Source organism: Hemicordylus capensis, chromosome 4, assembly GCF_027244095.1.
Source record: "Hemicordylus capensis ecotype Gifberg chromosome 4, rHemCap1.1.pri, whole genome shotgun sequence".
In the NCBI taxonomy this organism is placed as follows: domain Eukaryota; kingdom Metazoa; phylum Chordata; class Lepidosauria; order Squamata; family Cordylidae; genus Hemicordylus; species Hemicordylus capensis.
In genome coordinates this window covers 129,693,884-129,719,259 of record NC_069660.1, presented here as the reverse complement: position 1 = coordinate 129,719,259, position 25,376 = coordinate 129,693,884, and the positions used below count along the sequence as shown (strand labels likewise).

The window sequence follows — 25,376 nt, the reverse complement described above, 5'->3', positions numbered from 1 at the left end:
CAAGCTACAGACTAGGAATAGTCTTATAGTGGCATTGCCAGCATAAAGACACATGGCTACTGATGGACATTCTATGGAACAGAATATTCAGCTGGGTTGTGAATGGTTGTCTATGATTATTATAACTGCATTGGTACTTAAAACTTCTACACCTTTTCTCCAGTTGACTTGGTTGCGGCACTACTTTGCCAGTCATGCTACAATAAATAATTCTTACCATTTATATAAATAGTTTTAGCAGGTCTGGCCCGAGCAGAACCAGCAATTGAGGCAGGGGTGAAGCCACACTCCCATGGTGCACAGAATATGTCAGAAATAATTCCCCCTGTTTTCCCTTCTCCTCAGAAGGCACAGCATCCCAAGGAGCAGTTTTCCTCTCACACACCTCAACAAACAGCCAACACTGATCTTTGGTTTCTCATTTTCCCTCCATCCCTCAACCTTTCCCTTCCCCTCTGCACATGGAGCATCTCAAGGAGCGGTTTTCCCTCCCCAAAACCAACCTTAACCTTTCTCCTTCCACCCCTGATGCCACCTGTTCCCTTCTTTCTTCTTCCAGCCCTCAGTGTCTGCCTTCTTAGCAGGCAGAGTGTGCTGAGGGGCAGCTTTTCTTCCTCCACCATTGCCTTCTCCTTTCCTTTCTTCCTCTATCCTTAATCTTTCCCTTCTCTTTTCTCCCTCCAACCCCACCATTCCTTTTCTTCTCCAACTTTTACATTTTTTCTCCCTTCAACCTATCCCTTCTTCTTGGTGCCTAGAGTGTGCTGGAGAGCAGGTTCTCCTCTTTCCTCTGAGAGAATCAGTCTGGATAAATCTGTGTGAGGACTGGGTGAAAGGTGCATTTTGATCTTTCCTTAAGTCACTTCCATTATGAGGACCATTCTTCATTTTGCAAACCACTGTCACGTGTGGAGAGCTTCCAGCAGGTTGGAGTGAAGGCAAGACTTTGCAAAAGCAATAGACCACAGTGCGATGGCTTTTTAAAAAAAAATTAAAACAAACACTACACGTTCCAGCACTGAGGGGCATTTTGTGTGGTATGCCTCTGTGTTGTATCTCCTCTTGAGTAATAACACATTGTTTCAAACTGAGCAAGTAATGAGTAGTGAATAATGAGTTAGAGAGGGGAAATTCCTCACACTGATGTTTTAAAATAAGTCCTCAGTGTGGGGGCCGGGGGGAAATACCTGCTCTTAAGGAGCTTTCTTGAAGTGAATGCAATGTTTAGAATGTGACCTGTCAGCCTAATCCCACCACCAACCTGAGGCACTGTCCTGAAGACAATCTTGCGAGTCTCACAAGCGAATTTATCTCTCTCTGTCAAGTGCTGAAGCTGCCTTTGGGGGCTACTGAAAGGAATGTGCCTGCTGCTACGTGCTCAAAACAGGCCAGACCTCCAGTATGTCTCCTCTTTTTATGCACAGCTGCTATTGTTCATTGCTAGGAACCTAATTCCTGCAGCGCAAATGTAAAATGGCACGTCTGGGCATTTTGGGGGGAAAGCCACCCACCCTGAGGTGATGCTTACCGTAATGAGTGCCGTCAGGAGAAATGTGCTCACAGCCATCATGATAAAGCTGTCTAGGAACCATGTGAACCAGATCACCCCATTAGTGACCCCCCTGTTTTTCATGGCCTCCTTCAGTCTCATTTCTTTCTCCAGCACAATGCTCTTTACTGTCATAGAGACGGAGTAGATCCAAGCCAGCACCATGAAGATGGGGAAGGAACGGTTCAGAGTAACCATGAAGCTGTCCAGGCAAGAAATAAAAGATAAAGTAAGCTGTTATCAGGAGGCAGCATAAAAGGAGAGGAAGGACATATTTATGCTAATGATGTAGCTAGTTCTAACAGACATTCTTTCTCTCCAGGAAGCCCTGCGAACTGTAAGAACTACAGCAGGGCTTAAGGATCTCTAACAGAATTTTGAGCTCCTTCACCAAATCACACCAGGATGCTTTGGGGGGAGTCATGAAAGTAAAATGGGGATGAAACTGATATAAATTTGCAGTGTGGCTATGCCCCTAAAGAAAGGAAACAGAGGGATTAGGAGCTCATATTTCAGGGCCAAGGCTTTCAGAACTCTTCAAAGGACTGAGGTAATTGCTCCCCATTTCTAGATATTACTTTGAAAATTGTATCGTGTTATACTGCAACAGTCATAGGTATATCCATTACGTCACTATAAGTATTGTCATAGTTGGAGGGACAAAGGGAATGTATATCACCAGGAGAGATATTAATAGCTATTCATAACTATTCAAAACATATATAGCTTCATATGTTTCCCATCTTTTGGGGACCCCCCTAGGAGGAAACAGTAGTAGCCACCCATGTCTCACTCCACTGACACAATAAGAAATTCATGCATGCTCCTTGAACATTAAATATATATTAGTATGTACATCTTCATTGTTCAGATTACAATACTTAGGGGATCATCTGTGGATAAAGTACACACTGGTTTAAGGATAGGCCACTAGCTTAAAGGTCAGGGGCGTAGCTATAATTGTACGAAAGGGTTCAAAGAACACGGCCCCCCAATTCCTGAGGGCCCTCCAGATCAATTTCTCCCTATTTTCTTAATTATCTCCCTCACTCTGCGGGGCCGCCAGAGAGAGGGATGAACATGAGCCCCCTCTCCCCTAGCTACGCCCCTGTTAAAAGGTAATAGATTCTGTGGGTCAAACGCTGTTGCTGGCTCTCCTCCTGGCTTACAAATACTAATGAGTATTCTCTCTCCACCTCTCACAGGTAGCAATCTTATAACCTGCACCTACTGCCAGGAGCTCTCTAATCAGTCCTCCATCTCAAATACCAGATAGAGGCAGATTCTGCTTCCTTGGAGTGGCCGTGCCTCTATGCTGATATAATCTTGTCGGCACATAGAGACGTAGCAATTAAAGAGGGACAAAAATAAACCTGCACCATGTGTTTAGCGGATTATCGCTGTCTGTTTTGTCTGTCCCAGGGAAGGGAGGGGCATTTGGAGCCAAAGGTAAGATCATGGCAGGATAGCATCAACTGGAGACAAAAGGAGCAAGCTGAAGGGATGTGGCAGTGGAAGAATTCTTATTCTAGCTGCCAAGTAAAATCAATGATGCACAGGGAAAGAAACAATATCTTTGGGGCTGTGCAATCTGTGGAGGAACAGCATAGCGTAGTGGTAAGAATGTTGGGCTAGGTCTGGGAAGACCCGAGTTCGAATCCCCATTCAACCATGAAACTCACTGGGTGACCCTGGGCCAGTCATGTATCTCTCAGCCTAACCTACTTCACAGGGTTGTTGTGAAGATGAAAATAACCATGTACTGAACTCCTCGGAGGAAGAGTGGGATACAGGGGTGTGTGTGTGTGTGTGTGTGTGTGTGTGTGTGTGTGTGTGTGTGTGTATGGCAAGTCGAAACAGTGCCCCTTGGAGATAAGCCTTTTTTTTTTAAGAAAAGAAAAACAAATATAGAAAAGCAGGAAATGGTACCCCTATGGAACCTGCTATGTGGCAAGTTTTGTGTTGGCAGTCCTGGCCTGCAAAACTCAATTTGCCTACATGGATCCAATCTTCATCTAAGGAAAAAACGTATACATTGTCATGTGTGGGAAACCATATAAGGCTTTGTTTTGCCACAACCAATCATGCAAAATAGACACTCGAGTAATCTTTTGATGCTGTAAAGGGGCATTTAATAGTATTTTGTTCAAATGGAGGTTTCTCTAGAATGGAGGTTCTCTGATCAGGAAGCATGTCATAAATGACTTCACAATTACTGATGGTGGGTGAATACAAACGGCTATTTACCAAGTGATAACTTACTGAGATGGGCAAACAATCAGGTAGGGAGAATTTTACCACACAGCTGCACCCAATCAGAAATCAAGTTCTCTTCATTATGTGAGCAGATGCTATAGACATCGAACTTGCTGTGTGGTTTTAAAGCTATCCAACTCACTACAGTAAGCCACCACACTTAATACTTTTATCATGCATACAATTTGACACAGTAGTGTTAGTTGTTTTTTAAATCAATATAGAGACACACCACCAGAGGGCGCCCTTGCTTCAAAGGATCCCTCTTTCTTCACAAACGCAGGGGTAGTGCTATTACAGCTCTGGATATATCCACCACAGGACAGTTTAGCAGAAAGAGACAACTTTTAAAGTGGAATTATCAACAAAGGAAGCTGCCATATACCGAGTCAAACCATTGGTCCACCTAGCTCAATATTGTCTACACAGACTGGCAGCGGCTTCTCCAAGGTTGCAGGCAGGAATCTCTCTCAGCCCTGTCTTGGAGATTCCTGGGAGGGAACTTGAAACCTTCTGCATGCAAGTGCTCTTCCCAGAGCGGCCCCATCCCTTGAAGGGCATATAGCTTACTCCCCTTAGGGGATGGAAGACTCCACAAGACCAGCTCTCCTCCTAACAAAATGCTGCATTGCATATGGCTGGCAGTGGCTGAGCACAATTAAATATGTTGTGAACCTCCCAGGGACTTTTTTGTATGGGGCAATATAGAAATGTAACAAATAAATACATAATAAAATAAATAGAAGCCATGATGATACCAATGGAGAATCAGTCCGCTGCCTTGCTTAGCACAACTGCCTTAAAAAACTGGCATCTGTTTTCTAAAAGCTGTTCTGCCTTGGCTTTATTTCCATTTTTAAAAACTTAATTAATAGGCTAACCCTGGTGTTCCAGGATAAAAGCCAACAGTTTCTTGCTGTTAAGAAACTCATCTGCACTTTAGAGAAATCCTTCCCAGCACTCTGAAGTTATCAATCTATCACAACTTTGTTAAAATTTTATTTATGTATTATGTATTTAAAATATTTATACCTCACCCATCCAGTACAGTACTGCTTGGGGCAGCTCACAACGTTTATAAAATAGTTACAATATACACTAATAAAATTAACCAAATTAAGCTGAACAAGTTAAAAATCCAAGCTAAAGCCACAATCAGAATTACAGATTTTAAAATTTCAAATTAGAAGTTATTTTAAAAAACTAAAAACTAAGACTTGTAACATCTCCTGACCAGAAATGGGAAAGGGCCAGAGGAAGCACCACAATTATAACAAAACTTAAAAAAAAAACCCATAAAACAAAACGTAACTATATTAAAGAGAGAGCTGGGGGCCCCTCATTGGCCAAAAGCCTGTATAAAATGGGCGGTCTTCAGATTCCTCCAGAAAACTGGGAGAGGCAGCCATGCAGATCTCAACCATGTCTAAGTTCCACAGCCTGGGAGCAATAACCAAGATGGCCCTATCCCACGTGCTTGACAAACGGGCCTCAGCAGGTGTTGGTACGTGGAGCAGAGCCTGCTCTGCTAATCTAGTCAGGTGGGTAGATTCAGCTAGGAGCAGGCAGTCCCTAAGGTGTCCGGGTCCCAAGCTATTTAGGGCTTTAAAAGTAATAACCAGAACTTTGAATTGTACAACAACAGGCAATAAACAACAGGCAGCTAGTGCAGTGCCTTCAGAATCAGTGTGATATGCACATTGCATGCGGCCCCAGAAATCAATCTGGCAGCCACATTCTGCACCATCCGTAGTTTTTGCATACTTTTCAAGGGCAGCCTCACATGTTGCAGTAATTCAGATGTGATATAACTAAGGCACGGTTGTACACTATGGTGCACAGCTCCCTAACGTGAATCAGTGTTGCTTGGTTTCCACTGCCTGCACTGTACAGGGAGATATAAAAGGTGGGCGGGCAGGCAGGCAGGAGGGTGGATAGCAAAATCCTGTGAGGCCAGTCAGTGGGAAATGAACATTATCCAGAAAGAGGCAACGTCACTGACAACTTGAAAGCATAATGCTGTTTCTGAAGAGAGTACCAGTCCGATCCTCAGGTCCTTGGAATAAGCCCGATAAGTTATTTGCTGTTGTTGGTTTTTTGTTTTTGTTTAACTTAGAACTTTTCCCCCTGATTTTGTTTCATGGTAGAGTTCAGGAAAAGTCTCAGGTAATAACCTCTCACATTCTCCTGCTGTTAATGAATCAATGGAAAGTTGTTTTTCAGTGGAAGTTAGATGAGATCTCAGGTCTCCTTGTTGCTCTCTGTTTTAAGTATTACAAATTACAGTGCTGTGTTTTCTGTTCCAGCTTTAACATACTTAACCAGAGGACAGCACACCCCTGACTCCTTGTGGGGGAACTGGTCTAATACTTCCATCCTGGGATTTCCCCGCTTTTCAGAAAGATCAAAGGCAAAAGCAGCCAGGCCTGCCCTAAAGTCCAGGGTGCCAACCAGCCAGCTAATTAGTTATCAGGAGCAGATCACAGAGGCAACTTTTACTCACACATCATCCACAAAGCAGGGATAGGGCATTTGTTGCAGGTAGATCCCTGCAGGCACCTCAGCAGGGGTCTGGGTCTTGATAATCCCATGTTCAATCATATCTTGCAGATATGCAAAGCCACCCCAGATGTAACGTAAATCATCTACAGGGTCAGCTCTTGGACCAGGATCCCAGTACCTGTGAAGACAAAGCACATAACTCAGCCTGGAAACTGGGCCGAAGCCGATGCATGGGATGTGCGTGTTTCTAGTTAGCTACAATTACAGTTGCCAGCAGCTCAGAAATACACAGTTCAGGACTAAAAGGTGGCAACACTACCTCTACCTTGAAGACAGCCAGAGCATTCAAGCCTTGTTCTTTGCTATCAACCCATATATGCCAGGTCACATGGCAGAAGTCTGGATGTGAATTAGCTCTGTACCAATATGTAGGTCTGCTACAGGGGAAAGGGGCACCTTTAAGAAATGTACAGAATAGTGGATTTCAGCAGCTGAAGCTTGTCATACAGGGAGAAGAAAAGCTGCAGCTGCTGAAATGTCCTCTTCTATACATCTCTTAAAGGTACAGGAGACTTATCCTGTTTTCAACATGGCAGCCCTATCTGTTACGGGGGGGGAGCTTTTATTTCCCCTTGCGGGACCCTTTAAACAAGGTTATAATAGTGTTAATGAGAGAATTCCCACATGACATGGAGCTGGACACGTGTCCAGGCTGAGTCCTTTACCTTCTGCTATGACTATGAATAGACATTTTATGGCTACTTGCATGTTTTACTGGCTACTTGCAAGTGGAAATGGGGAAGGGAAGCAGGAGTGGGCAACTGATCTGGTCTGCTCTGTATGAAACGGAAGGGAAACTAAGGAAAGCGGAGGAATGGCTCCTTTCCCCTGGGGTGGGGGAGAAGGCAGCCCTTTGTTGATGAAATGCAAAGCAAGGATTGTCTTGCCTCTGCCCCCCACCTCTGGGGAAGTGGGGAGTCAATGGGGCCAGCCTATACAAATTGCAGGAAGCTGCTGAGAACCAGGAAGTGAAACTGGAGGAGGAAGCAGGTCACAGGTGTGGGGTGGGTCGTGGAGGGAGGAGAATAGACCCATTCAGTGTTGCTGGGATCTTACTGAGAGGAAGAGAGAGGGAAGAAGAAGAGTATATGTGAGTGGATTTCCTGTAAATGGCAGAATTGACTGAAGACTATTCTTGCCGGGGTGGTGGTGGGGCTCTGCCTTAGGCTATTGCTATCCTACCCAGGGCATTCCATATGTAGGCATGGTAACAACAACAACAACAACAACTATTTATATACCGCTTTTCAACAAAAGTTTCCAAAGTGGTTTACATGGACAAATAATAAATAAATAAAATGGCTCCCTGTCCCCAAAGGGCTCACAATCTAAAAAGAAACACAAGATAGACACTAGCAACAGTCACTGGAGGTACTGTGCTGGGGGTGGATAGGGCCAGTTACTCTCCCCCTGCTCAATAAAGAGAATCACCACGTTAAAAAGGTGCCTCATTGCCCAGTTAGCAGAACCGCACTTAGCTTTCAGGGGAGGCACTTAGCTTTTCAGGGGAGGCTGAGCACTTTGGTCCTGGCCCAGATTCTATGGGATCAGTAGCCTTGATGCCTGAGGTTTCCTTTTAACCAGGGGAGGAATCTGACCAACCCTCCCCAACTTTGATGGTGACAAAAACAGAAACAGCAAAAGCCTTTGATGGAACTTCCTAACCTAGCCTGCCAAGTAACACACACATTCACACAAACACTCCACAAAGAGTGGGACCAGAGGGAGATGGGGAAATCCCGGGGGCAGAAGGAAGGGGGAAGCCCCCTATACTACATGCTCTGTCAATGTGAAGGAAGAGGAGGGTGTCAAGGTGCCCAGTTCAGGTCCTTGTGGGATGGGGAGCTGCAGTTGTGTTGCTTCCTTAGTTAGTCTTCCTATGGGATTCTTAGCTACAGTGATAAACACTGTCTCATTCCTGGACCCTCCTATGGGCAGGCAAGCCCAGACTGCACATCTCTCTAGAGGTGCTGGCAGGCAGGGAGGGGGGTGGCTGCATGGAGGCTCATTTCTGAACCTCCTAACGCTATCCATATGTGAGGCCTAGTATGAGATTGCATTTATCTGGTGGCAATCAGCTGCTTATTCAGTGACAAGCCTACCATAAGGCAGGGTGAGATAACCCACCACAGCAGATTTGTATCAGTAAAACCAGCGCACCATTTGGATATTCTGCTTTGGATATCCTAGGAACATAGGCAGCTGTCATATACTGAGTCAGACCATTGGTCTATCTAGCTCATTATTGTCTACCCAGACTGGCAGCAGCTTCTCCAAGGTTGCTGCTCTTAGTTCTTGCGAATTATACTCTGGCTCTTCCCACCCTGGGCCTCGTGCTGCACAGCAGGCAAAATCTGGGCCTCGCACACCCATACATTGAGAGATGAGAAATCACCGTCACCTGTCTTTAATTTTGTTTGTTTTCTCCACTGCATCTATATCCATACGAATCTTATATTTCACATGAGATGGCAGCTGGTTGGTTGTGGAGTCCAGGTCTGGGAAGATAACAGCAGCCCAGAATTTGTTTTCCTCCAGAAGATGGAGAGCACGTTGAGTCATCTGAGTTTCATCAGCTTGGCTTTCAAATTTATCAAGGGTTAAGCACTGCGGAGAGTCACAAAGGTGGAAAACATATTTGAATAAGACAATAAGGCATATATTGGCAGTCACCTATGTAAAGTCTGGATACTAATATGGTCATTTATTTTTCTTTCTTTTATGTATACCCTGTCAAAGTCTTTGCCTAGGAACAAATGTAGGTGCCTGGCTGGCACACCTTCCAGGGAATGTTCCATAGAAGGGGTACATCACTGAGAAGATCCTTTCCCCAGTCACCACTTGCAGCACTTCTGTGACAGGGGCCTCCAAGGATGATCTCAGTGTATGGAGATTGGCACAGTCCTTCAGGTACCTTGGCCATGAAGGCCTTTAATGGCAAGCAAACCAAAATATCAAGCCACAATTTGGATCCCGGTTTGTTTAAACTGCAGCTACAACTACAAACGGTGGTTTATTCAATTGTCTGAACTGGGTCAGGGAGATTCTGTGCCAAAATGAATGTGTGGCACACCAGCATCAAAAGTTACTTTCTTCCCATGGTGAAGGGATGGAGGAGAGAGACACAGTATTGAGAGAGAATTTCTCCAAAAATCCCTAGTCCCATCACAAAGCACAGGACACAGGTCTCAAGATTCCTGGTTTGAAAGCTATCTAAGTGAAACAGACTCGAAAACAGTTTTGATTTGTATGGTAATGTAGACATGTCTTAAGATGTCTCTTGCTGATCCCATTCTCATGCGAAAGTGATACATAAAACTGCAATTAAAAGAAAAGCTGCCAAAAGATTATTCTACACTTAAGCCTTATAATAACTACCATCCTATAATGAAGAGACTTACTGGAGTAATCTTACAACAAGTGTTAAGAGACCAGTCATTACAGAAGTGTCTGGCCAGCATGATAACAAAGAACACCAAAGCAAAAACCATCTTCTTGGAAAACAAAGGAAGAAGATAATGTGAATCTACAAGCAGGAGAATAAGGCTAGGGGAGCAAACAAAATTACCAGACTAAAGGGAAAGGAAAGCATTCCAGTGGGCTGCCATAAGGAAAAAAAGAACCTGTCTGCTGTACCTTTAACAGATGCACAAAAGAGGAGCAGTGTACATCTCTTTCCCACCTTAAGTGGCACAACTGGGAAAATGCTTGACTAATAAGCAGTAAGTCTGAGTCATGAACCCAATGCTGCTGCTGCTGCTGCTATGATTGTTGTTGTTATTTATTATGATATTTCAAATAGCATTCATATAGCACTTTAGAGTGGCTGAGATCCAGAGTAGCACTGAGTAGTGCAGCAATGGCCAACATCCAGGGAAATGCTGCTACTCTACTTTGTAATTATTCTAATTGTTGTTTTATGTATTGTTAATTTTTTTTGGCTTGTAAACCACCCAGGGCTACTAGATGGGGCGGTGTAGAAATGTAATAAATAAATAAATAAATGATGCACAATTGTGCAAGCAGGGATTTTTAATGATCTCCCCTTCCCTCTGAAGCCTCCCCTCCCTCCCCTGCTAACTTGGTAAAGAGGCACCTTTTTAACGTGGTGATTCTCTGTATTTAGCACGGGGAGAGTAACTGGCCCTATCCACCTCCAGCATAGTACTTCCAGTGACTGTTGCTGGTGTCTTTCTTACGTTTCTTTTAGATCGTGAGCCCATTGCGGACAGGGATCCATCTTATTTATTTATTATTTCTCTATGTAAACTTCTCTAGAAACCTTTGTTGAAAAGTGGTATATAAATATTTGTTTTTGTTGTTGTTCCCTCTGAAGCCCATTCTGCCTCCCAAACATATATCCCTGAGGACTGTGCAACCCTCAGGGAACTCTTTTCAAGAAGCAAAGTGGGCTACAGAGGACAAGGAAGATTGTTGAAAATCGCCGCCGCCCCTCTCATGCAAGAGCTCTGTGTTAGTCTGGATGACAGCCACTGACTCACTAGCACAGTAGTAGTCTGGATGTCAGCCAGTGTTAATAGGGTTTCACGTTCATTATCCTTACAACAACCCTGTCAAGTAGGCCAGTGTTATTATCCCCATATTGCAGATGGGCTGGGTGGGGAGGAGTGGCCTAAGGCCGCTTAGTGTATTCAAGGCAGAAGCAAGTTTTTAATTAAGTATCTCCCAGTTCTCTCTCTCTCAGCTAAGTGTTCAAAGCACATATATTTATCTCAGTAATCCCAACAACTCTGCAAAACAGCTTTAGCTAATACTAACCTCTACATATTCTAAGTGTGATGGGGTCAAAGGCAGAGAGATAAAGGCTTGTCCAAGGCCACCCAGTGAGATCTTGGCAGAACTGAGTCTAAACAGGGGGACTTCCAACTCCAAGCACATGTTCTTAACCACTACGCTACATTAGTTCTCTATAATAGAGATTAAGCTCCTATAACTCAACCTTCATCTATTGATGTGATGGCATTTAACCAAGCTCTTGGATATTATCACAGAGAAAGCAACTGGGAGTTGAATAAATGACATGGGTGGGCACTTGAAAAATATAATCACATATTTGTATCTTGCTTGTGTTTCCTCACACCAGAAACAGGGAGTCATTACCAGGTTCTCAGCATGGCAAGTGAGTAGATGCTATTCAGCTCCTAAATTGACTAGGAAGAAATGTATTTAATTACCTCAATTCACAGAATGCCACAAAGCTAACTTGTTTGATCTTATCTTCTTGATGGTCTCTTGTAGGCCAACAACCAACAATTACTCTACATCAAAGCGCTCACAGACAAGTTGTTATTTAACAGGCAGACATCTCTGAAATGTAAAGCCTCCTTTGTACATACAGCCTTGTCATCTAAAAAACCTTTCACCGTTTTGTTTTAAAAGGGGGGGGGGAGCCACTCTGCATAGCAATAAAGTCCCTACTCTAACCTGATATTCCAAAAGATGCCTTGAGATATGTCAAGGCCATATAACTTTTTTGATGGATGCAGTAATAAAGAGATATAGTTAAGCTACTTGTATTTTTATTGTGCACAAGTGCAGGCTCCTGGATCCAGCTTTGGTCTTCGATGTTATGGTGGTGGCTTTGCCAGCTGAGGCTGGTGTGCTAACTACATCCGACTTCTGGGCAATACAGGTCTAGCCATGGTTACGCAAGCCAAGGTATGTCATAAGAGACTACCTTCTTTCACACAAACTTCTTAGATCCATTTGTTTCGATCAGTCGGGATGGCCTTCTTGCATGTCCTAATGCCTTCTGAGGTGCAGATTTCTCTTGCTGAATAAGAGAAAAGGCTTTCTCTGTGATAGCACCTCTGCTTTGGAGCTCCTTGCTCAAGAAATACATCAGAATGTCTGATGATATTCTGGCATTATTTAAAGTCCTTTCTATTCCAGTAGGCATTTGGTCAGCCAGATGAACAATCTGAGTGTGTGTGTGTGTGTGTGTGTGTGTAATTTAAAATATTTAAAATTTATCGTTATTCATTTAAAATATTTATGTCCTGCTCCACCAGAGCAATGCTGCTCAGGGTGGGTCACAGAAGTAAGACAACATGGAAATAAAAGCAGACAGGCAGCAGAGCAGTATAAAGTGAATAAAAATGAACAACTGGAACCCAATTAAAACCAAGTTTAAAAACCTACCAAATACGAACAGCAGAAGTAAGCACTAAAAAGCCTCTCTAAAGAGGACGGTCTTCCAAAACTTTTTTAAAACGGTGAAGCTCCTCCAGGAGGGCATTCCAAAGCTGAGGGGCCACAAATGAAAGAGCCTTGTCTCTAGTCCTCCAACCAAATCTCTTTCAGTGGCTGGGCTGTAAGCAGGGCCTGTGATGCAGCACAGAAGGCCATGGCAGACTCATATAGGTAAATTAAGTCTGACTGATACCCTGGGCCCAAGACAGATAGGGCTTTAAAGGGCAAAACTAACACCCTGAATGTAGCCTGGAAGCAAACTGGCAACCAGTGAGCTTCTGCAGGATGGTGTAATTCAGTACTTTTGAAGCAACTATGAAGATTCTTATGGCAGCATTGTGGACCAGCTGAAGCTTCCATCTTCTAGGGCAGCCCCACACAGAGTGCACTGCAGTAATCCAGTCTGGATGTAGCCAATGCATGGGTGACCAAGGTCAGGTCTGACCTCTCCAAGCAGGTCCACAGTTTTACCAACTGTAGCTGATAAAAGGCAGGCCCAGCCACCACCACCACCACCACCACCACCAGTGTCTCCAGGGACAGCATCAGGTCTAGCAGAACTCTCCAAGCTGCCAACTTTGTCTTTTGGAGGAGTGTGACTCCATCCAAGACCGGATTTACCTCACCACTCGGATAATCAGTTTTTCTGACCCAGAGCACTGCTATCTTATCTTCATGAAATTCCAGCATGTTTGTCCCCATCCAACCGGAAGAGCCTCCAAACACTGGTTCAGGATGTCCACAGCTGTTGTGATTTTATTATTCTAAATTTGGTTTTATTTTTATCTTTTATTCTAATATTATTTTTGCAGCCTTCTTGGGCACTTTTGTAAACTGCAAGGTAGTTAGCTTCAAGGCACATGGGACAGTTCTACAGCTGAAGCCAAATATAAAACTATACACAATACTCAGTTTTGTTTTGTTTTAAATCCAGAGCAGGAAGATGCAATCTGGGCCAGAAGTTCACACAGGGTTTAGAGAAGGTATGCTTATCTCTCCCGCACCCTCCAAAAGCCTTTTTAATTATTAAAATTTCCACTTCCAACACGGTTTTGGCCCTGCAGGGAAAAAGCTGCTCAGAAAGGGCAATTTTAATTAGAAAATAGCCTGCAGAGAAAGAGATAAGCACCCCCTTCCCCCATGTGAATTTCCGATCCAGCTTCCTTCCTGCACTTGCTTTGGGTAAACACACCACCTTAGGGAAAATGTTCACACACAAGTGAGCATCAGGTGCAGTCTGACAGAATATCAGTATTTGAAGCATTTTCAGTAGTAGTCTCTGAAGAACTACCACCGAGAGCAGTGGGGTGGCCTGTCTTTTGAAGTCTGCTTTAGACTGAATTTGACTATATTTTGAAGGTAGTAAGGCCCAAACCACACACACATATACGTATATAGGTTTGTATGATATTTTCTTAATTTCTTTCATAAGTTTTAAAGTAATAGATAACTTTTTGTACACATCCCTGCACCATTAAAATTGGCAATACAGAAATCTTATAAAACTGGAACGAACTCCAAGAGCTAGGTCTACCAGATTTACAAATAATAGTTTGCACTGCGTTCTTTCCTCCACTAGCCATCTAGTTTGCCTCACCCATAGTCATCAGTCAGAAAGATATGGGACTATCATTAATGCCTTCCAACTCCTTAAACCCTCAAGGAAAATAATAAACCCATTGTTCTATGCAACACTTATTCTCTGTCCCACGGCAAAGTTCACCTGAGTACCATCCTTTTTGCTCAGTTAATGAGCAAAGCCCCCTGAACTCAGGCAAGATCAATCCCCAACTGTAAAAGGTTTTGGGAGTCTACCACCATCAATTTATATCTCATAAAGAACTGAGCAATGAAAAGTTACACACTTCCTAAAGGTCATAAGGAGGACATGATTTGCATGCATTTCCTATAATTAAACTGGCTAATTCTTTCCTGGATGCTCAAATCTACACATGGCATTAGTCACATATGGTTCTGAGCAGAGTTTGTTGGTTGAGGGGGCATCTTTTCTTTCTCCTTCAGTCCTCCCTCTTGAAGCTGCTTTTGATCTTGTGGAAAGATATATAGGTACCTGTTCCTGTTCCTCCAATGGAGAAATAATAAATACATTTAGTAAACGTTTCCTGGACTGCACCACTTCAGACTGCAAGAAGGGGCTTGTAAGGTTAAATGGGCCACCATACAAACAGGCAAACAAACATTCCCTATGCACAGAGATGTTAGGGGAAAGCGTTCTTCTAACCTAGCCTTCTCCTTGACACACTCATTTTCTATTAAGGCAATTCTTTCTGCAAAGTGTTTCCCAAAAAACAAACATGCAAGCCCCATCATACAATAGGCATATTGTCTAGTATGGCCCTTAAGAGAAGGGTGTAAGAATTACCCTTCTCCAGTGGACCCCGAGTCCTACGTTTTTGTGAATCACTGTTGTAGGTGTACCTCCCACCTGGAAGAAAGTAAGCTCATAGTGGTTTATGCAGCCTTCCAAACAGGCAACCTCCTCTAAGGCCAGGTAATAGCTCCATCTACATGCAAATAGGCTCTAACATTAGCACCCTGGCTTGTCCAAGTGGTGTCTCCACAAAGCAAGTGCACTGCCTAAATTGTGAAGATTATCCAAATCATAGTCCCTGTTTCAGTTGGCTGAAAATTGCTGCTGTACTATATCGGGCAGCAGCAATATAAGAAGATGCTTAAAGGCATCATCCCATACTGCGTGGGATGAGGCAATGGTAAACCCTTCCTGTATTCTACCAATGAAAACCACAGGTCCCTGTGGGCACCAGGAGTTGAAATCAACTTGACAGCACACTTTACTTTTACTGTAGGAAAGAAAGCTTTCAAACATAGTCTAAAAACATATTCCATGGAGGCACACTGGGATCCTTATTTCCTCTCTGAGGGTATGGTGTAGTGGTTAGAGTGCTGGACTAGGACCGAGGAGACCCGAGTCCAAATCTCCATGAGACTTGCTGGGTGACTCTGGGCCAGTCACTTCTCTCTCAGCCTAACCTACTTCACAGGGTTGTTGTGAGGAGAAACTTAAGTATGTAGTACATCTCTCTGGGCTCCTTGGAGGAAGAGCGGGATATAAAATGTAAATAATAATAATAATAATAATAATAATAATAGTAATAGTAATAATGATAATGTAATATTACCATGGCCCTGAAGACAGCAGTACTGGGAAGTGCATCTATCTCTATACTGGGAAAGTGACACTCTCACCTCCAGGTACTGGTGGATCATACGCAGAGCCTGGTCGATGACACTAAAGATGCTTCTCCAGTCAAAGTTGACCATGCCTTCCCTTCGTCTCTCCGGTGGCCCATTGTGGAGAAAACTGATCACGTCTTCTGCGGTTAAACCTTCAGAAGCCAGCTGCTCATTTAAGAAATCTTTCACTGTAGGATTTTGCAGAGTGTCCTATGGAGAAAGAAGAAGTCTGATTTCACATGCTACATTTCTGCCTCTGCTTTCAGTGTTGTCAGTCCAGCTGGGAAATAGCTGAAATGCATCTTGATGACGGGAAGAAAGGCACATTACCTGGCAAATGTGAGTTCCTAAACCAACAGTGGCCAAGGTGATATGAATCTAGGGGTAGGAGGGAATAGTGCTTAATCCCTCCCACACCCACTGACTCTCCACTACACATGTGCACCCATGAAGTCAATTCCTCCCAAGCTGGAGGAATTTCTGAGTGTAGCTGGGAAGAAATGCTGAGGGGAGGCATTTGCAGGAGAGAAGAACTGGTAGGCAAGGGAAGCTCCGATAATTCTTCCTCCATCCTGCACGGTGTTCCCTGAAAGTGTCCTACTGCCCCTGCACTTGTCTTCCAAAGAAAACACAGGGTTGGAACTCCTGTTTTCCTTATAATGTCTTTTTCCATCCTTACTGAGTTAATCTCTTAATCTGGGTTAAGATGTTGAGTGTTCACAGCATTTTACATGTATTCTCTTGCTGCAATCCTTACAACAACCCTGTAAGGCGAGTATTATTATCCCCGTATTATAGATGGTGGAGGGGTGTGGGCTGAGACTGAAAGGGAGTGGCTTGCCTAAAATCCCCAAGGGAGTTCCTGGCAGAGGTGAGAGCTTGCAGTTTCAAGGAGGGTGCTGGAACTACAAACACCTTGCTCAGTGAATTCCTACTACTACTAGCCACAGGCTAACTTTTAGAACAGAAAGGTATTTACACACCAAAGAGTACTACATTCACCATCAGAATCAAAGCTAACATGGGGGGTGGGGGGGACTCCTTAGAGTTTAAACTGGACCTCTTTGGATTTAGCATGCAAATCCTGACTGGTTTCTACCAACAAAAAGGGTGGGAACTTTACTTCTTGTGTAGAACTTGCCCAGTCATTCCCACATTATTATCCCTATTGATTTACTATGAAGTATTATCCCTATATAGATAGCTCAATCTGGCAGTGGGGGAGTCTGGCAAAGAATAAGACCATCATCTTCCATCCAACCCCTCTATTACAGACCTCTATTTGTGTCTCCAGCCTCTGGTACTCAGGTATAAACTGCCTCTGAATAGCCAGTGGTTTCACTGAGCGATTAGGGCTTACTAATAGCATGAGTATATGGAGGACTTCTCCTCCATGTACAGCTTTGGTTATGATTATCTCAGAATGTGATGCCCCCGCCCACGTCTGAGCTGATAACTCCAGGGGAATGCAGGCATAGCCTCTGAGTATCCAGCTGGATAAAGGGGTAATAGAGGTGCCCACTGCTTCTCTGCCTTGCTCATGAGCTTGCTTGCTGCAGTTAGAAACAGTGTGCTGGATGAGAGGGATCTTTGATCTGATCCAGCAAGGTGATTCTTCAACATCCTCGGATTCTTATGCAAAGGTGGTACTTTTACCCATACTTTACTATGGCCAAACTTAACCCTTGCTTTCCCATATTGCAGTAGCATGCTTTACTGCTCATAAGAACCAAGAGGTCTGTACATACCCGAATCATGTTCATCTGCACACTGTCTTGAAAGAAGTTCCACACCTGAGGTCCCACTTCTGTCCAGGCTTTAGTCAACAGTCTGAGGCGCTCCAGTTCCTCAAATGTGTAATTTGCCTGAGACGTTAAGGAGGGATTGATTAAAAATGCTGCAAAAGGAGGATACCCTGAATTGGATTGTTTCTATAGGAATGATCCCCACATCTGACAGACAGGTTAATGACATTTTACCAATGGATTTGCCAGGCAGTATGTGCTGAGGCTAGTACAGCATGCAGTGTACAAAGCTAGTTTTCCTTAGCTTCTTCCTAGCACAAGGTTTGGGAGGATAAGAAAGACAGGATTTCCTTTAGATTTGGAATTGTAGTTTTGCTTGCTGTTCTTAAACTACAGCAAATCAACCAGAGATCTACCAATAGAACCTAGTCTACTTTCTCCATCCCCTGCTTTATAGAGTCATCATGTTCTGGATAAGAGGTAAAGTGTGGTGTTAAGTCAGTTTCGACTCCTGGTGCCCACAGAGCCCTGTGGTTTTCTTTAGTAGAATACAGGAGGGGTTTACCATTGCCTCCTCCCACGGAGTATGAGAAGATGCCTTTCAGCATCTTCCTATATCGCTGTTGCCTGATATAGTACCAGTGGGGATTCAAACCAGCAACCTTCTGCTTGTTAGTCAAGCATTTCCCCACTGCAACACTTAAGGTGACTGGATAAGAGAGACATTCCCTCAATACATAAATGGGTTTGGAACATCTGAAAAACTTGCCATAGTTTAAGCTGGCAACTGACCGTGCTTGAATCGGAAGTACAATCATCTTTGTTAATATTTAAGAGGAGATCCCTGTTGTATGGGGATGGTTCTTCTAAGTGCACAAGATCATATAAACTACCTTGCACTCTGGGTACAAGAGCTGTCCTGATGTGGAATCACCTGTTTCAGTGATATACCCAGTCTACATGAATATAAAAGAGAGTGAACAAATGGAAGCCAATGTGTTCAGTAAATACTTTATGGTATTTGAGATGTAGCTGCCCTCGGCTTAAATCCCAAGCAAAGTAAAGTTGTGCCGTTGAGTCAGTGTTGACTCCTGGTGACCACAGAGCCCGCGATTGTCTTTGTAGAATACAGGAGGGGTTTACCATTGCCATCTCCCATGCAGTAAGAGATGATGCCTTTCAGCATCTTCCTATATCGCTGCTGCCCAATATAGGTGTTTCCCATATTCTGGGAGACTTACCAATGGGGATTCGAACCACTAACCTCTTGCTCTCTAGGCAAGTTATTTCCCTGCTGTGCCATTAGGAGGATCTATTTAAATCCAAAGGTCATCCACATATCAAGATCATCAAGCAAAATACAGTACTCAAAGAGGAATATCAGTGAGGACGGTAAAGCACTTTGATAGAAAAGGATGCAGAATTACGAATAGTACTGTTTTTTCTACTGATTGCAGTAGTAACCTGCCCTTCCTCCTAAGACCTCAGGGGATTATCCCATTTTCTTCTCATAACAGCCCTGTGAATGAAGGTTAAGCTGATTGTGCCAGGTCCAGGGTCACCCAGTGATCTGTGTCTCACTGATACACAGAGCAGGAGTTTGATCCCAGGGCTCCACAGTCCAAATCTAACTCTAAGTCCACAATGGTGGATATAATAAGATTAATAAGCAAGGCTGCTGCAAATTTGTATACACTTATATAAGAACAAGCCCCATTGAAGTTTGTAATGTAGTGCTGAGTACATGTGCAAAGGAGGACTGTGCTACATGGGTGCAAGTAAGACAGTCTTGGGAGGTTTAGGGTCAATTAATTTCAATGCCAAAGTTAAGCATTGAACTTAAAAAAGTGCTTAAAACTGGAAACATTGGCTGACATGCTGCGCAATGCAGCATTGGCTTTTTCAGTGCACCAAGGCTGCTGCACACATGAAAGCCAGGCCTAGTGGTGCTGTGCAAGAGTGCATTTGCGCAGCACCTTAAAGCAGCACATGGGCATTTGCCCAGTGCCACTTCCATTGGAAATGTGTATTTCTGTAATTTCTGCCATGTTTAAATTGTCCTGATAAATCTGCATTTTAAAAAATGCAGTTTAAAAATGACAGTTTCCCCCCAATATGATTATTTCAGTTGTGAAGTATCTTGAGGGCCAAAAGGATGGAGAAAATGAAAAGTAGCACTAAGTATTTGCTTCAGCTCTTGTTTCTTAACTACATTTCTGTTCTTGACCGGTTTTGAAAAGGGAAATAGAAAAGCTCTGAATTAGCTATCAGTTAATTAATCAGATGTTAAGTACACACACACACACACACACACACACACACACACACACACACACACACACACACTTTTCCTTGCTGCTCCTGAGGGCTCTAGGCAACTTAAAATTCTGTGCCTACTTTTTCATGGCAACACAACCATAGCCAAGGAATTCTGAGCAAAAGAAAAGATCTCTTGGGAGCAGTTCCTTGGAACTTGCTAATACTCATAGTAGCAAGCATCAATTGTCCCCTTTGCTAAGCAGGGTCTGACCTGGTTTTCATTAGGATGGGAAACTACAGGTGAGCACTGTAAGATATTCCCCGTATGTATGTATGTATGTCTGTATCACATTTTTATACTGCCCAAAACGTGGGTTCTGGGTGGTATAAAAAGGGAATGGGGCTGCTCTGGGAAGAGCATACAGAAGGTTCTAAGTTCCTTCCATAGCATCTCCAGACAGGGCTGAGAGAGTCTCCTGCCTGCAACCTTGGAGAAGCTGCTGCCAGTCTGTGTAGATGATACTGAGCTAGGTGGTACCAATGGTCTGACTCAGTATATGGCAGCTTCCTATGTACTGTAATCATTCTTTATAACAAACAAACACACTTTGTTAGCCACCCCATAACAAATTGTTCTCTGGGCAGCTCACAACAGCACAACACTAAAAAAAACCCCAAAAACCTATAGGTGTTTGGGCGGAGAGAGAGAGAGAGAGAGAGAGAGAGAGAGAGAGAGAAGCCTTACATTCTTTAGTATGTCCTGCACGGCAGGCAAATCAGGAGCAAAGAGAATTTTCCCCATCAGTAGTGGTTTCACAGCACTCCAGGCTATTTTGGTTAAAGGGTTTGATTCCATGATCTGGATCAATGTGTTACAAAAGGGTGCTATTGGGGGAGGGGAAAGAAGAGAAAGGAGGACATGTATTATATAAACACTGCCTGGCCCACTTTCATAGTTTGTAACATCCTGCAGATTCTGGCCTTTCTGTATGACTAATATAAAATTGCAGCTCTACCAGCTTCTGAGTAAGCTGAGCAAGAAGGTTCAGCCTGTATCTATGCAATGTTGTACAAGTTAGAAAAGCAGCGTTTTATTTTCATCCAGAGGAGAGAAATAACAGGGCTTGCTAAGTATGTTTTACAGCTTGCTAGTTTTTGTAAACCTTACAAAACCGTACTAGGTTTTGTAAATGTCAGTTTGCACAGACTGAGGCAAGTCAGTTGACAGGCTTCTACAATAGACTATCACTTACTATTTACCCGAACACAAGACAGACAACCCTGAATTTAAGATGGGCCCCTTAGAAAGTATGGCTGAATTTAAGAAGTTAATGTGCCCCGCTGCATTTCCAATATCAAAGAACCTGGGGGGAAACTAGTCTTGGATTCAAGTAAATACAGTATAGAGGCCAAAAAACAAGGAAGCATCTTTCACTCCAATACAGTATGTTTTTACATCTACAACTCTCCAGTGGTGGAACCAGAAACAATATTTGGGAGCCAAAGGAAGGGTGAAATATATTCTGAGGGCTAAGCCTGTGCTTCAGCTCCTCGGAAACTGAATAAAGGGCACTGTTGCGCCGGTGCTGTGCAGAAGCAGTTGCTCTGACAGTGTGGCCAACTCTGTGCAGTACTGTGCACTTCCGAAGAAGGGGGCTCCTTTATGGGAAGCCAAGCACCACAACACTCCAGAGGCAGCTGGGATGGCACACAGGGACCAATGGGAGCGGAGCATTGGTTACTCCCCATGAAGGTTCCTTCTCGCTGTGGGAGAGGCTAGACGCCTTTGCATCTGCGCAGGCAGCTTTTGGTAGATGAGTCCTCCAACAGGTTCTCCCTGCAGAGTAGGTGCACGGTACCCTCCCTGTTGGGCCTAGGGCTGTGGTATGTCTCCACATATGAGACGCCCTTGGACTCCAGCAGCAGAGAATGGAGCATTGGTTACTCACTGTGAAGGCTCCTTCTAGCTGTGGAGTCCAAGGGCGTCTCGACCCACCCTTCTACCTGCGCCTACTGTCCAGGGACTTGGGGGTTATAGACATACTCTTCCCTGTTTGACTCTCTGCATAATTTACTATTTTGTCTGGAGTCCATAGTTTTTCTTTCTTTCCTCTTAGCTGGAGGATCAATACTGTTGTTGGTTGGCTTGTTTTTAAACTTATTCTTTGTTCCTAGTTTCTACCAGACATTTGTTTTCCTTGAGATACCTGTTGCCTCTTGACCTAAAAGAACTGAGGAGGGATTGCTCCTCCCAGCCTTAAAAGTTTTCCTAATTGGCTTAGTCCTGCCTTTGGAGTCACATGGGATCGCATAACCCACACGTGAGACGCCCTTGGACTCCAGCAGCAGAGAATGGTAGTTCTCAAAGCTCTTTTCCCTGATGGGGAGCACACAGAGGAACTACTCCTACCATTGTTCCCCATGTACACCTCCCACTATGCCCCATACAGTGTCCCAGCTGCCAGGGTGGTATGAACTTCCTCTAAAGGAGCTCCCCAGCTCCATCAGAAGCACATGATACCGCATGGAGATGGCTGTTTAAAAAATCTTTTGGCTTCATTTAAGGAACTTGACCAATAACAAACTTTACAGAGTTATTCTCCTAATGGGCAGAGTATCCAGTACTGCTCCAAGCTGTTTGAAACATCTGGTGCTCATCAACATCAGAGTCAAGATACAGCAGACAAATTGATGGGCCAGTCTTGAATTCAGCCTTAGCAGACTTGCATTGGTAGTGAACAAATACATTTACTAGGTTTCTGTCCCAATGATTTCAGCCTTTATGCAGACAACACACATAATTGTTCAGGCCAAAACCCCAAAATGACTAATTGTGCAAATTGTAGCAGTATTAGTCTTTATGTAAACATAACACATAGTGTTACAATGGGATACTTACTGGTTCCGTTGTCATAAAAATAAACTGGTTGCTTCTTTGTAGAGTCAACTCCAAGGAAAGCCTTGTAATTATTATCTTCGTACCAATTGAGAGAAATTATTCTGGAACCCCCTCCCTCTGGGTAACCACAGAAAAGATCAGACAAAGAACTCATCAGCTGCCATAAGGATGGTGGATCTCCATCTTGCAGAAATGGTTGCAAAATTGATAAAAGGTCTTGAACACTTGGCCTGTGTGCCAGCTGTAGTAAAACAAAGGATCTTTATGAATGGCTGTATTAAGGACAGAAAAGAGGCAAACACACTTATGTGGACTATAGAGCCCCTTGATATTGCCACCAACAAGGAAACCTGCCTTCTTCTAGGCCTCTGATACTGAACTACACACTGCTCCTATGCTCCTGTACTCTTAGAATTTTCATATAAGGCATTAGCTTCAGCCTGTACTCTTGTTAAACACAAAAACGTGCTGAGCTTATGTTACAGTGTTTGGAATAATTTTCAGACTGATCTTATGTGTTGTTTTTTGGATGAGTTTGCAAGCTTGGTAGATTGTGGAAATTTGGGGCCGTAATTTATCTTGATTACAGCACAGCATTTGACAAAGCTCTCCATGATATTTTGATTTGTAAGCTGGTCAAATGTGGATTAGTTAATAATAGCACCAGGTGGTTTCAGAACTGGTTAGAAAACCATACTCAAAGAATGCTCATCAGCGACTTCTCATCAAACTGGAAAGAGGTTTTGAGTGGGGTGCTGCAGAGGAGCTCTGTGCCAGGCCTAATACTCTTCAACATTTTTATGTTCTTCAAAACCATGTACACTTCATCCCAACTTCCAGTCAAAACCGGCACTCTGCTCTGTGCTGCCGGGTGTAAGCGGGAGGCAGGGAGGAGGAGACACGTTCCATTTAGCTAGGCTGCGAAAGGCTCCTCTGGGCTTCACTAGGCTGCAGTGTGTGGGGTGGGGTGGGGGTAGGTAGCACACTGCTTTGTGCAATGGGTGTAAGCAGTAGGTGGGGGGAAGGAGATGCACTCAATTTAGCTAGGCTGTGAAGGGCTCCTCTGGGCTCCTCTAGGTTGCAGTGTATGTTGGGGGGGGATGGCAGCAGAGTGTGTGTGTGTGTGTGTGAGAGAGAGAGAGAGAGAGAGAGAGAGAGAATGGCTACATCACTTGTGTACAAAGTTTACACTATTTACGCTGATAACACCATCCTGAAGGAAATTAAATCAAATCAAGCAGAAGGTCTATGGCACATTTCTGGGAAGATAATCTGTGGTTTTGGTTGTTAAAGCATTTGTTATTTTTCATTATCATTGGTGTGTGTGTTTGTGTTTCTAAGAAAAAGAAAAAATGAAGTACAGATTTAAAGTGAACACAAATTACCTGCTTCTTGTTGTGTTTCTATTATTCACTGCTGAATAATCATGAGGTGGGATCACACTGTCACTATTACTGAATCCATTAATTTTATTTAATTGTGCTTTTTCAGGTGGGGTGTGTGTGTGACTTTATCTTAGTTGAAGGTTTTACAAAGTTTTTGTTGTAGGACATTCTACACCAGGAAGTTTGACACTCTTCCCCACAGTGTAAAGACTTTGTACAGTCTGGTATCATGATGATGGCTTCAGAAATGAGGCCCCATGCACCCACACTTTGCCTTAGTCTTTCAGTTGGACATTGGGCTGGGGAGGGATGCATCCAGGCAGACATTTAACAGGTGCAGTTTCCCATATCACTTCCTAGAGATGCCCCTGATGTATTTCTGTCTGATGCATTTATGATCAAGGCAAAATGTGGGTGCATGGAGCCTTATTTATAAAGCCATCACCATACAAAGTCTTTACAGCTTATATGGTGTGGAAGTTAAGATGGGTATCTTGACTTGCAATTTCCCTTCTTTTTAGAGCATGAGTGAAAATGTAAAACATCTTAACTTTCATCTTAAACTAGAGGTTTTTGGATTACTGATGTTAACAATATCCAACATGAAGATGAATCTATATGTGTGACAGACTAAGGTTGCAAGAGTGGAATGGACCACTTCCGTGAGTGGAGAGTGGAATGCCCCACTTCAGAATGCAAGTGGGGATATATCATTTTATATGTTTCCCCACGTAAAAATAATGCCCTGTGAATGGAAAGCTAGTACTTCAGGGGACAGGCCAGCTCTCTTCCTGCTATGCTAATTTTCTATTTGGAGAGTGTTTTCCCCCACATAAAGAATCACTTAAAAAGTGATTCCCTTATTTGCAGTCTGCAACTTTTCACTCCCCACTACCACCTCAACTTACCTAATTCGGCTGCATGTGTACATTCAGCCTTATCTGAATAATAGCAACTTGCAGTAGCTACACACGGCCAGCCGAAAGTGGTGGCAGCACAATCACAGAACAGAGATGCAAAAATACAGAAGTTAATGAGCTGAAATTATGATCGAGCAACTGCTTAATAAGCCATAGACCACACAATCATGAAGTATATCTGCTGTGTGAAATTATTAAATGGGCCCAAGCTACTTGCACTTAATTTTCTTCCTCAGAGTGGCCACTGTGCTCAAATCCATTTTTCCCATTCCAGCTGAAAAACATGTTTTCATCTAAATCTGGCATTTGGACAGAGTACTTGGTTTCTGGTCTGTGCTTATTTTGAAACATTACATGTCGGGTGGCATCCAG

At 43.6% G+C, this 25,376-nt stretch overlaps 1 protein-coding gene and 1 long non-coding RNA gene across 3 annotated transcripts in view; one reads left to right on the top strand and one right to left on the bottom strand.

Moving 5' to 3' along the window:
• The window catches only part of ABCA4 (ATP binding cassette subfamily A member 4), a 185,013-nt gene that overhangs the window by 108,945 nt on the left and 50,692 nt on the right, over positions 1-25,376 (bottom strand). For both annotated transcript variants that reach the window (XM_053248322.1, XM_053248323.1), the window contains exons 9-15: positions 22,700-22,940; positions 20,546-20,685; positions 17,545-17,661; positions 15,809-16,006; positions 8,769-8,974; positions 6,309-6,485; positions 1,529-1,751 (exon numbers count right to left, since the gene is read on the bottom strand). In XM_053248322.1, the coding sequence (XP_053104297.1) occupies positions 1,529-1,751; positions 6,309-6,485; positions 8,769-8,974; positions 15,809-16,006; positions 17,545-17,661; positions 20,546-20,685; positions 22,700-22,940 (1,302 nt within the window). The remainder of the gene's footprint in view (positions 1-1,528; positions 1,752-6,308; positions 6,486-8,768; positions 8,975-15,808; positions 16,007-17,544; positions 17,662-20,545; positions 20,686-22,699; positions 22,941-25,376) is intronic.
• LOC128324133 (uncharacterized) lies at positions 5,164-10,357 on the top strand. Its single transcript, XR_008306663.1, has 3 exons — positions 5,164-5,346; positions 6,416-7,457; positions 8,843-10,357. It is a non-coding gene; the product is annotated as an uncharacterized LOC128324133 (long non-coding RNA).